The 13486-nt window shown below is 36.3% G+C and overlaps 1 protein-coding gene across 2 annotated transcripts; it reads left to right on the top strand.

Annotated features, from left to right (window-relative positions):
• The first annotated feature begins 1486 nt into the window (after positions 1–1486).
• lztfl1 (leucine zipper transcription factor-like 1) lies at positions 1487–13039 on the top strand. Of its 2 annotated transcripts, none has more exons than XM_007258977.4 (10): positions 1487–1734; positions 3474–3598; positions 3723–3917; positions 7403–7460; positions 7822–7893; positions 8163–8228; positions 9097–9174; positions 9598–9756; positions 10384–10487; positions 10839–13039. In XM_007258977.4, exons 1-10 carry the CDS (start codon positions 1732–1734, stop codon positions 10855–10857), a joined length of 879 nt encoding a protein of 292 aa, XP_007259039.2. In that variant the 5' UTR covers positions 1487–1731; the 3' UTR covers positions 10858–13039. The 2 variants fall into 2 exon arrangements, with proteins under 2 accessions (XP_007259039.2, XP_007259038.2); XM_007258976.4 differs by having other exon boundaries at positions 9580–9756.
• The last annotated feature ends 447 nt before the right edge of the window (positions 13040–13486 follow it).

Below are 13486 nucleotides of genomic sequence, written 5' to 3'. Positions count from 1 at the left end.
AATCTCATCACAGTTTACATGATTAGCCTACTGTTCCCTTTCTTTTAGAAAAATCGCTGTATATCCAGATATGTTTTAACATCAGCTGCTCCGACTAGCTACCTGTGGCTTCCCCACACTGACCCTCCTTTGCAAGCTGATTGGCTGTTTCTTCTGAAAGGCGGGACTTTCTCCTTGAACCGGCTGCACGATTGGTTAAGAGACACAGAGCAGTCAGCTCCCTGTCTCCTCAATAATATATTTTTTTATTTTAATATAATACGGGAAATTTACGGGAAAATACTAATACGGGAGGACAGCGGGAAAGAGGAGTAAAATACGGTAGTTTCCCGGCCAAAACGGGAGACTTGACAGGTATGGTGCAGGTACTGGGAATTTTGTTAAAGTTGAGGCTTGCATGGTTTTCAATCAATATCAGCAGATTTTTAAGAACAATGTTCTTAAAGAATCAGCGAGAAAGTTGAAGTTGCGCTGGGGCTGGATACTTCAACAAGACAACAAAACACCGCTCAAAATCTACTAAAGCATTCATGCAGAGGAACAAGTACAACATTCTGGAATGATCATCTCACTCCCCAAACCTAAATATTTTTGAAAATCTGTGGTGTGATTTAAAGCGGGCTGTTAAGACTGAACTGGAGATGTTTTGAAAGAAGAATGGTTCAAAATACATTCAAACAAAAGCCAGACTGGAAGCTATAGGAAGCGTTTAGAGGCTGTTATTTCTGCAAAAGGAGCATCTACTATATATTAATGTATTTTTTCTGTTGCAGTGCCCACATTTATTTTGAGAAGTAAAAACAAAGTTTATAGGATTTACAGAAAGTGTGCAATAATACTTTAAACAAAAAATTACAGACTGTGGAAACTTCACTCTAGACCTCAAGCAGCTTGAACTGTTTCTCTCCACTCTTCCTCCAAACTCCTTTTTACTGATGTAAAAGTGCAGTGTTTCCTCTGCTCACAACTTTTATCTGGAGATGCGGATTTCATTTTCCAGCAGGACTTGGCACACTGTTCACACTGCCAAGACTTTTGCTGACTGGAAGTTGCGGGAGTCTACTACCGCATATCAATAATGGCTCCCTGATGCTCGAAAGTCAGATAAAATCTCCCGGAATGTAGAAAGAGTTGCCTACGAGTGAGCACAAACGCATACACAAACAACTTCCAGGTCTGGGGGGTACCTCCCAAAAAATTATTTTTTGCAACTTGAGATGCCTGCTTTTGGGTTTTCATTTGCTGTAAGCCAAAATCAGGAACAATACCACTCGGTATGTAATATATAAGTTTCACATTTCAAACTGAATTACTGAAATAAAGTAACTCTTCAATGATATTTTAATTTTTTTTTAGATGCACCTCTAGATGTCTGCTCACAAATTAGTTAAATGTATCTCTCCATCAGGAGATTTCAATGCAGCGCCATCTGGTGGTGGCGGGTCTCCTCTCCTCTCGGCTGCGGCTGGTTAGTAACGCAGTGACGCTGTTCCGTTTCCAAGAGCAACAGACGGCCAAACTCGACACAGCTAACCCAACAGCTCCCGGCTAACCGGCTAACATTCACCCAAACACTCAGTAAACACAGAGACAGATAGCACTGACCGATCTAGTGCTGGGTTTAGAGCTCCGTGCCTTTCTGTACTTCTGTTCCTTTAGATTATTTTACATTCTTAGGCCTTTATATTCTGAGTTTCCCTGAGCAACACAGCCGCTGTTCATCCTGCTGTAATGGTGAGTATCCAGCTAGCTTAGCTCAGGCAGGTTAGCTGTGCTATAGTGGGCAGGCTAGGCTAGCTCCTCTTATACCATCAGATATAACTGTTAACTTGACTAACACAGTAAAACATATTAACTACAGCTGTGTGTAATGTTACTGCTCAGAACTGCCAATAGCTAGCTAATTAACCACTTAACCAGCTGGCTAACTTAGCTAGCCAGCACACACGTTACTGTGCAGTGAATTCTGGCTTACCTGATGCTCTACCTGCAAGCTAATTCAGTTAGCTAGATTAATAAAGCCTTTTTACTCTATATCTACAGTCTATAATGAGTGTAACAGTTTGTCATTTATCAAATAATAGATAGACAGCCTTAGCTAGCTAGAGTTAGCAGCCTTGTTATCTATATTATAAGAAAAAGAGATATAATTAATGTTCATGGGTGAAACATGAGTCTGCTGACTTATTTAATCGCATTATGCAGCTAGCTATGAACCTATCCACCCCCTGACTCTCTACTGTATGTGTCATATGTCTATATTGAATATAAAGCTCTGGACAAATTAAGAGATCACTTCAGTTTCTGAATCATTTTCTCTGATTTTGCTATTTGTATGTATATGTTTGAGTTAAAGTGATTATACAACATTTCTCCCAAATTCCAAATAAAAGTAGTCATTTACAGCATTTATTTGCAGAAAATGAGAAATGGCCAAAATGGCAAAAAAAGATGCAGAGTTTCTAGACCTCAAATAATGCAAAGAAGTTCATATTCATAAAGTTTTAAAGAGTTCAGAAATCAATATTTCATGCAATAACCCTGGTTTTTAATCCCAGTTTTAATGCATATTGGAATGTTCTCATTCACCAGTCTTGCACACTGCTTTTGGATAAATTTATGCAGCTCCTGGTGCAAAAATTCAAGCAGTTTAGTTTGGTTTGATGGCTAGTGATCATCCATCTTCCTCTTGATTAAATTCCAGAAATTTTCAATTTGGTAAAATCAAACAAACTCATAATTTTTAAGTGGTCTCTTATTCTTTTCCAGAGCTGTATATGCAGTTCACGAACAGATTTATGACTAAAGGTGGTTAGATACAGTATTAAGCTAAAACTGCACCTATTTTTGGTTTTAAATGCCTGGGAGTAAATGATTAGCGCTTATTACCATAAATGAAAGAATGAATCATCACTCTTACTACTATAAATAAATACATTAGTACATTACTATTATGAATGGTCCTGTATTTACCAAAAGTGATTCAGAATATGTTCTAAATAATTTGAAATCTGCTCTAAATATTTAATTGAGTGCAATACATGATTCAGTAGCACTTTATTTGGATGATCCTTACCTACTATTCCACTTACATTCAACTGCATGTTTATTAAATGCAATAAAGCAATGGGTGTAACAGTCTGTTACTTATCAAAGTGGTCGATATTATGAGAAAAAGAGATATAATTGATGTTCATGGGTGAACCGTGAGTCTGCTTACTTATTAAATTGCATTAACTCCGACCACATTGCTACCATAAATAACATTTTGCCAGGTGAAACATAATCACCCATACATATTTATCATACAGTACTTATCCAATAGGAGTCTCTTAAATCCAGATGGTGCTTTTTTTTTGTCCAGGCAGTATAAATGTGAAAATTATGAATTATGTTGTTTCGAATGGACTACAGTTTATGGTCTGCAGTTTATTGCTATTTTAATCCATCTTTCTGTTTTATCATTGTACCAGGCTGATTTTGGGTTTAACGAGCACCACCAGAATGAGGTAATAAACTACATGCGCTTTGCTCGTTCAAAGAGGCTTCTGAGACTCAAGACTATTGACTCCTGTTTTCAGGACCTCAAAGACAGCAGGTAACAAGCCACAAGTCTCCTGCTGTTGAGTGTGTTTAGCTGATTTACGTTTACCAAGTTATTTTGTCCACCTAATATACGGTTTTGTTAATTTCCTGTTCAATCTCTTGACTCATCTCCCCAGGCTTGTAGAGGAGACGTTCACAGTGGACGAGGTGACTGACATGCTGGATGGTCTGCAGGTGGTGGTTCGTGGGGAAGTGGAGATGGAGCTGATTAACACGGCACACACCAACGTGCTGCTGCTGCGCCAGCTTTTCTCCCAGGCTGAGAAGTTCTACCTTCGGCTGCAGACTGATATCTCTGAGTTGGAGAACAGGTGGGTGGTATGTTATATTGGGGTAAAAAAATTAGAAATATTAGACATGGAAAAGAATATGCTGGAAATATTTCAAATATAAGAATCTACAGTTTGTCTGTAATAGCAATATAAGCTCCTGTTTTGCTTATTTTGCACCTTTTTCGATGTTGTCTAATTTCATTGGATATATAAATGGAATCAAGGTCAACATGTCCAATCACTGGTTAATCAGAATTTCTAGCATCATGAAGACAAGAAGCAGTATTACTCCTTTTCTCACTTAATGACATATAACCTACCAACCTTTTTGCTTTTCTGCACTAAGGTCCCCCTTCACTGACAGCTGAAACCTATTATGTGAGAGTTCAGAATCTTCATTCAGTACTGAATGCCTGATCCCCTGTGTAACACTGAAACTTTCACTAGGTTTGACCGGGTCATGGAGCCATGCCCCCTCTCCAATCAAAGGAAAGCCACATCCTTCCTTGCCCTGCAGCTCACATAGTAATTTCAGCAGAAAACCACACAGTTCATGATCTGGGCAAAGGTTCATGAGAAGCTGCCTGATGATGGAGTAATACAAATATAAATACATCTGTATGTATGCTGCAATGCTTATATTTAAACTTCTTTTTACGTAATTGTACACAATTAGTAGGATTTGGAATTAATTTCTGTTATAGAGAAATATAACTATGACCTATATTTCCAAAAATATGGACCTGAGGTATCTGTATGTTAATCAAGGCACATTACAGTGATGACTTACAGTATAATTGAAATGTTGGCCACAAAAAAAAACTAATTCAGCATTACTTTAAACACTCTTAAAAATGTTGTCCTAAATTTCTTAAATATGTCTTTGTTTCCATTAGATTTGTATAGAACTGTATTGAATTGTATACAGCCACTATAGCATTAGTGAGGCAAATTACTGATGTTGAACGATTAGTTATGGGTTACAAGCGTCACTCTGGTTCATCCCAGAGGTAGTGGATGGGGACCTTAATACATACCTGTAGTCATCACTTGACCCAGTCTTACCTGTATACTGCTGCAGGAAACCCTGCTGGACAGCAGAGACAGCTAATCAAACAAAAACAGGACAAACTATGTTTAATACCCTTGGGAAGAAACAATGAATGAACAGGTGTCCCAATGCTTTTGTCTGTATAATATATCTGGGTCATATTTAATAAACAAACAGAATATTTGAGAGGACCCATAAAATGGCCTATAATTATAATTCCAAGAAGGATGCCTAGTTACACTCTTGTAGAGAAATTATTTGACATAGTATGCCTCAGCATGTATAGTATACATGTAGTGTAGTATAGTATAGTATAGTATAGTATAGCAGAGAAGTTATCTGAAGTGTGTTATTGCCAGGCAGTTTATCCAAATTTCTGTAAGTCGCTGTCTCTTGTCCGGTCATACCTTCTATTACTTTATACACTATATTCTATATAATATATCAAAATGTGTCTATATACAGCTTTAGAAAAAGTAAGAGAGCACTTAAAAATAGGTTTCTTTGATTTGACCAAATTGAAAACCTCTGGAATATAATCAAGAGGAAGATGGATGATCACAAGCCATCAAACCAAACTGAACTGCTTGAATTTTTGCACCAGGAGTGGCATAAAGATATCCAAAAACAGTGTGTAAGGCTGGTGGAGGAGAACATGCCAATATCCTTTAAAACTGGGACCAAATATTGATTTCTGAACTCTTTAAAACTTTATGAATATGAACTTTTTTATTTGCATTATTTGAGGTCTACAAGCTCTGCATCTTTTTTGTTATTTCAGCCATTTCTCATTTTCTGCAAATATAATTTGGGAGAAATGTCCGTAGTTACAACGTTTATTTTACTCAAACTGATTCGGAAACTGAAGTGTTTTTTCCCCCAGAGCTGTATGTAAAGCATTTCACAGTTGTAGTAATAGTGCAAAATAGTGTTCTAGGATATGGTTTAGAGTCTGAATTTGCTGGGCTTAGCAAATAACTGCCAGGTGTAGAACTGATTCATGTGTTGAAGGTTTGATAAGGTGACCCTCCCAAAACCCTGGCATGTTTTCTTTTTCACACAAAATGTTGAGGTTTTGTTGTGAACTTTGTTCGTTGAACTGAACATCTAACGTTACTGTGGTTTCCAAAGCCTTGTTACCGTCACATTGAAGAGAACATCACAGCCAGTCAACAGAAAAAAGAAAACACAGATCAGAGAGAGCCAGGCAGCAGCAAACAGTTGTGTGTTTGTGTTTGTATATGTGTGTGTGTATGTGGCCAGTGGCCTTTTCTTTCCCAAAAGCGTAGGAACACGCTCACCGTGGCTTACCCCAACACACACAGAGGGAAAACGCCCTTCTGTGCAGGCCCCACATATGCGGCTGTCTTATTAAACCACACTCAAAGCACACACAGTGAAATGTTGGTGTGCTTACCACCAAAGTCTTAAGTGTTAAACTGTTTTCAGCAGGAGGTGTACATCAACATGTGTAACTGCCAAACGTTTCTACACCTGAGATGGAAAGAAGCAGCTCTCAAGATGCTGTGGACACTCATAGCATCTTGTTTTGCCTCAGTGTATTTGTTTTTTTAGCAGCATAAACTCTAAAGACTACAATTTATATTTTATCTTTGGTGTAGAAAGTCAACTTACTGATATTACTAGGCAGTGTTTCCTACAGCTTTGAAATAAACCTGTAGGGGAGCATTGTGGTATGGGTGGGGGAGCACTGTGGTCTATGTGGGGTGTTATTTGAATACAGGTACCTTCAGGCACATCATAGTGTTTTGTTTACATTTGTTTGAGTAATCGAGTAAGATGCGGAATAAGTTAATTAGAAAAATATTTAAGTTAAATGTATATAACACAAAAATATGTATGTTTTTGGAGTTAGAGGAAAGGAAAGATTAACTCAATGGGCCAAATTTAATGTACAGGTCACAGTTTAGCCATCAGTGAAGGTTTTTAAGTTGGTAAACTGACTGGATTTATTTTACATTCATTTTCATTTAGAAAAATTATCTAAATATCAGGGATTTACATGTGGGCTATACAAATAGAGCTGCATAGGCTATTGTGTTTTGTTCGTATACTGCAAAATGCTTAGTGATATGCATGATATGACTTCAAAGTAGTATCATGATTTTTTACTTCAACATTTTACTTTGACTAAATGCAATTTCTGCTAGAGTCGCTTTGTCTTGATCATTATCACACGTACAGGTGTTCCCATACCATCTCCTGAGGTAACAGTTTGTGATCACAATTCATACTGCTATCCTGTGACTTTTCCTTTATCGTGTCACTATATACTGAATTTGTATCACAATTGCAGTATAAATTCGGTATATTCAGCAAGTTGTCCCTGTTAAACACCACTAGGAACAGCAGATCATACACTTTTTGATCTTAGTCCATTGTTCTGTTTATTTCTTCCTCTCCTCATCTGCTTCACAGCTGATCTTCTGTCTCCTTTTGTATTTTCACACAGAGAATTACTAGAGCAAGTAGCAGAGTTTGAAAAAACTGACTTCAAATCCAACAGTAAGGTGGGTGCTTTTTTGCTCTGCAAAGACTAAGAAAGACACAGGGTTCCTTGTGAAGAAAATCTTGCAGTTTCATATTGTGGTTAAATCTCGTAGCACATTTATACAGATATCACACTTTTTATGTGATATGCATCAACTTTTATGTGTTATGCATCAACTTTTGCAGGTTGATGTGTGATCTGAAACTTGTGACTTGTTGCCACGCAACAGCGTCAGCACAAATTTAAGTCAAGTTGGTTAGCTAAATAGTAAAAATGTTACATGTTTGTTACATGTGCTCATGCTAACCTTTGTAGTAATAGAATAGTCAAAAATCAAAGGGTGATGGTTTTATTTTAATGCTGATTTATTTGTCTTTCAGGGAAACCAGGAATCCAGTAAACCTAAGTTAGCCCCACTAAATGAGGGAGGAGTGTCTGAGCTACTGAACAAGGTAAATAATTCTATGATTCTCTTACACTTAAATTGAAGGGGGACAACATTCTCTCAGTACTTCCTACTCCATCAGTTTGGTTGGCATGATTGGTAGTTTTGCAATAGAGTTTTGAGGCTAAGAGAGATATTTGTCAGTCACTGAAAAAAAGAGAATGAAACTGGTGAATCTGAATAGAGTTGCAATGCTGTGGTGCAGAGAATCACCAAAAGCATGTATTTCCTCTGTGTGCGTGTACTGATAACTGATTACCCTTTTTTTATTACCAGGAGATTTCTAGACTTCAGGAGGAGAATGATAAGCTGAGGACGAGGCTACGCACTTTGGAAAGCCAGGTAAAACATTATGCTTTTGTAAACTAGACCAGGTTGTGATTGTCTGGATTGAGATTTCTATCCACTTCTTAAACTAATATATATTTATTACTGCACTAAAAAAATCTGACCTAACCAGGGTTCATTGAACTGTACAATCCAGTATCAGAATAATGATGATAACATTGAATTGAATTGAACTAATAATGAACTAATAACTCAGAAGTTGGATGTCGGAGCTGGGGATGACATGTTGTACTTAAACATTAAGATAACGGTTTCCAAACATTTTTAAGAAACTCTTTTAAGTAAATCTATAGACTTTAGAGTTTACCAAAATTGTGTGACAGACCTTTACTAGTGTTTAATGGTGCATCCAAACAAAATAAAGTTATTATTTTAGCATTGTCCCATTAACTTTGTTAATTATTCCATTTGATAACCATGCATTATACAGTGTTTTGCACATCTAAATAAAATTAAAACATGTCCACAGTTAGAAGTTATACAGTACTGTACATATGATTGATTTAATGAGACACAAATAGATAGAAGTGCTAATAAATTGTATATAATACTACTGATTTTACGACTGTTAATGTGCAGTGCAGCCATCTTGGATTCTTAACTCTAATATTGTCCTTTAGAAAATCCTACTTGTGGACGTTTTCCAGTCAAAATGTCCTAATATGCACTAAATAATTCTGACATCAAGTTCAAATGTAATGCAGCATTAAATGTTTTGAATTAGGTCTTCTAGAATAAAACCTGTTCAGAGCATGGAGTCCTTAGGGCCTACTTTTCAAATGTCTGCTCTACTCTGTTTTGGTTCGTCAGCCAGCCAATGCACTATATTTAATGATACCCGATGTCTTGGTATTTGCTGTAGGCCATGAGTGCTCTGGATGAGCGGTCCAAGGCTGAGAGGGCCCTGAAGGACCTTCAGAAGATCCAGGGAGATCAACAGGTATTTCTACACTAGTGTTGAACCAGAAGGTCTTATCTCCCATATTCACCACTCTAAAAACACCTCAAAACCTCACCATTTGAATGTGAAGGGTGGTCTGTATGAACTTAAGGCAAATGTAATGTGTTGTCTTAATGTATTTGATCTCCACAAATGTTTTCATGTGGCATTTGCTTTTATTTTGTTGTTCAGTTATTTTTGTTTGGTGTATTGATTTTTTTTGTTTCTTATCATTTCCATTATTGTCCTCATTCATTGCTCACTGGACCGTTTGGGTATGTACTGCATGAGCTTTGCATGTTTTAGAAAGAGATGTTAACATAAATGTGCAGAATGATGTTTTTAAACCTAAAACCCAAAACTTAACAAACTTAATAAAAATATCATCTTGCTGTTCTTGTTCAGCGTGCATTGTGCGCTCAGGAGCTCTCCAATCTGGAGGACACAGTGGCAGCCATGCAGGCCGACTTTGAGAAATCACTGAACGCCAACGTAGCCTCACAGAAGGAGCTACAGGACAACCTGGTTTCAGCTAAACACGACCTGCTTCGGGTTCAGGAGCAGCTTTCTCTCGCTGAGAAGGTATGGAACTCTTCGTAGGCTTAGGTTAATGATGGTCATTTTTTATGCAAATTAATCACATAACCATATTTAAAGAACCTGGTAAGAGTAGCAGCCTCTCTGTATTTTTGTCCCTCTTAAACACTAGCGTGGCACTCATTTTTCTATTTACCTTGTCTGATTAAGTCCCACAACCTTTTTTCATGCTGCTATAGCTTTGGCTTGTGACCTGAGCAAATGTGTCCAACAAATGGTGCTGATAGAAGAGCTACTGTGGACATGAAGATATTAGAAAACTCAGCAAACTCAGGCTTTATCTACTCATTAATAATACATGCAGAAATAGAACTGAAGAGAGCTGAAAAAGAATACAATAGGGTCCTTGCTAAGTACTTTTTAGCATGCTTGGTGCAGTTATACATTCTAACCAATAACTTTAAACTGCAACTTTAAATACTCTTTAGTGAATGCTTAACACTTAAGAGCAGGTGTGATTAAGTGTGATTAATCATAGAATTCTGTTCTTTCTTTTTTAATCGATTGACCACAACATTATTTGACTTTTTGTTGCTTTTACTGTTTTGGAATCAGCAGTGCTCTGTGTGTGTGTTTTTATTTGTTTACTCATGCATCCGTTTGTTTATTTAGGAGTTAGAAAAGAAGTTTCAGCAGACGGCTGCATATCGGAACATGAAGGAAATCCTAAGTAAGAAGAATGACCAGATTAAGGATCTCAGAAAAAGACTACAGAGGTGAGTGCTACCTTTTTGTCTTAATTTGACACAGATCAGATCTTTCAAAACACTTTCATATGTTATGCCAGAGATTTGTGGGCAATATATAATGAATATATATATATATATATATATATATATATATATATATATATATATATATATATATATATATATATATATATATATATATATATATATATTAATATATATTAATATATGGTCAGTTTGCATGTGTGTTTTTAACTGTACATACTCAGTGCTGTTTTTATCAGCCAGCACTGGTTGGTGACATTTGTAAATGTTTCACTGTGTGCATGTGAGAATTATTATTATCTTAATCATCATTCTTCTCTGCTTCTTCCACAGATATGAGTCGGATGAGTGAAGTCTTCCCCCATAGAAAACTTCAACCAAGTGCAACGAGGGACTATAATGGACACAAAAGGAGCTAGAGTCAGTTTTGTAATTGATGCTATACCGCTATATTGGCAAGGGACCAAAGAATGAAACACAAGACGGACTAACGGGGACTTTTTTTGGAATTGCTGACACTCTTTAAGTTCCTCTTCAGCAAAATCTACCTTCTCATAAGGCTTTAAACCTATTAGCAGATATGATGTTTTTCACAGTGGTTAGGAATATTACTCAGAGTGCTGTGAAAAAAAAATATTTGCCCAATTTTTGGTTTCGTGTTTTGCTTTGCATATTTGTCAACGTGACTGGTTTAAAATCTCCTGAAAGGAACCTTGGCAAAAACATTTTTTGTTTGTTTATCTAACATGCATGTCACTTACCCATGAGAAAAACAAAAATGGCCCTCAGACATGACAATGATTAATCAAAGAAATTTTTATCTGTAACAAGGTTTAGCTGATTGACGATGAGCCAACCATGCTGAACATAAAGCTAATTTGTAGAGGTTTTTCATTACTTTAGAGTGAAATGGCCACCATTTTTTTATAAGCAAGCATAGCCAAGCATAAAACACATAAAGATAAAGCTATTTAAATATATTAGTCTGAAATGAGTTAAAACAACATTTAGTGCTTTACCAAAGCTTTTATCTCTAAACTGAGAGCCCTAGAAACAGTTGTGAATCCTTCAGAGTGGCCAGTCAGGCATTATGTTCCCAAGGGTTAATAAGCCAGCAATTCATGAAGAAAGTCACTGATGGTTCCAGGGGAACATCCAAGAACTGCAGATCTTTTCAGCCTCAGCTTAGCAGAAAACAAAATTAGACTCTTTATTTGTGTGGTATATACATGATCTGAACTTGTCCTGGTAAACATTTGTGAAATCCTGACAAAAACAGCAAAAAGTGCTGTTGCAGGGCCTTAACAAAGCAGTTCAGGTTTGAAAACTAACCATTATATTTGAATTTAAAGCAGTTTTGAGAAGAAAAGACTGCTCAAATTGCTTTACCACAATATGAAAGCCTGATAAAATTATAGTCAATGGATGGCTGCAGTTTTTGTCGCTAAAGTTTATGCCCCAAATGTGATTTGCTAGATTTATCACTTCATAAATAAATGAAATATCAATTTTCAATGTTTTTGCTTTGGTAAGGATTCATTTTTCCCAGTGATCTATTCAGTTGGAAGATCTAAAAGCATTCACTTTTACAAATATGCTTTAATGGGTAAAATGCATACAAAGCCACTTTTTTTTTTCGTATACCTCTTTGGTTGCATTTATAATCACTGCAGCTTGACATTCATAAAATTGTGCAGCTTTTATTAGTACTTTGATATTTTGCACAAGTGTTGTGCATAATTAGCTGGAGAGGATTTTTTTCTTGCCTAAGTCCCCTGTGTCCATATGGTTTCTTATTTTCATTCTTCTTGTTTTTAAAATCCATATTTATGCATTAGGTACACAGCGACAGTAGCTAGTGACAATAATTCATATAGTCCTAACGGAGAGAGTAGCATAGTAGAACTACATTAATTGAGCATTTTAATGTTTATCCGTTTTTGCTTTTGTTTATTTCTGTATTTATTTTGTGCTTTATTTTGCTAACTGTAGTTGAACATTTTGCAGCATTAATAAGTCATTTCTTTTTTGTTTTATGCCTCATGTTACAAATTTATAACATATGTTGCATTTCACAACTTAATCTGAATGTACTTTTCTACTCAACATTATTTGCAGACCAGTTAGAATGTCCAGTGTAGAAAAGTATAGAAAAGACACTTTAAGATATTTCCTGTGTTGCACAATCCACTAGATGCTCTAGCCCTAATCTATTTTTGTAAGACTTCCATCCATTTACACCTTTCAGAAGCTCTGACTGACTGTATTTATGAAGTAGCCACCTGAGGTTGTGTGTGTGCATATGTGTGTGTGTGTATGTGTTACCGTAATGGTAGTGATGATGTAATGGTACTGTATGTTTGTGGTGCTGGTGGTGAATTCATAAAGCATTACAGCACAGCTGCTTTTGTTTCTCAGCTGTTGATAACGTTCTATATGAAACTCTGTTACTGATCAGTTCTATCTCTGCTATATAGGATTTTACTGTGTCAAATGCAGTGTCATCCATAATAAACCATTTCAGTCAGTATAAACGTGTAGATTTCTTATACAGTGAGAGGAACAGAGGAATTCCTCACGCCTGCCCATACTTGCTCTGACACAAAGGAAGAAAAGTGGACAAAATCCAAAAGTCCATGTCTTTTAAAGCGAACATGAATCCTGGGTCCCAACCTGAAAAATAAAAGCCAAAAAGGGAAGTTTTATGCAAACAGTAATATCTATGACTTTTAAATAAGTTCTAAATGATTTCAGATAAAGTATAGTAATATTTTCCAAATTAAGCAACCAATTTTCACATTCCCACGACAGAATTAGATTTGAAGATGAATGTGTTTTCCCTACAACGTTTCATGTGGTTATATGTTTACTGTTGTTAGACTAATTATTATAATGCTAAGAAATATATATTTTGTAGTACATTATTAATATGTTTTATCATAGTAATGCACCATTGAAAGCATTTTGGGCAAAAAAACATT

This window comes from Astyanax mexicanus, chromosome 1, assembly GCF_023375975.1.
Source record: "Astyanax mexicanus isolate ESR-SI-001 chromosome 1, AstMex3_surface, whole genome shotgun sequence".
Lineage (NCBI taxonomy): Eukaryota > Metazoa > Chordata > Actinopteri > Characiformes > Acestrorhamphidae > Astyanax > Astyanax mexicanus.
Note: the sequence above shows the minus strand (reverse complement) of the source record. Positions and strands in the feature narration are given on the sequence as shown.

Bases quoted from the DNA above. Each gene is read 5' to 3' on its own strand.
- lztfl1 (XM_007258976.4), top strand. The intron at 7,461-7,821 runs GTGGGTGCTTTT...TTTGTCTTTCAG, and splicing joins ACTTCAAATCCAACAGTAAG to GGAAACCAGGAATCCAGTAA. The intron at 9,757-10,383 runs GTATGGAACTCT...TTGTTTATTTAG, and splicing joins AGCTTTCTCTCGCTGAGAAG to GAGTTAGAAAAGAAGTTTCA.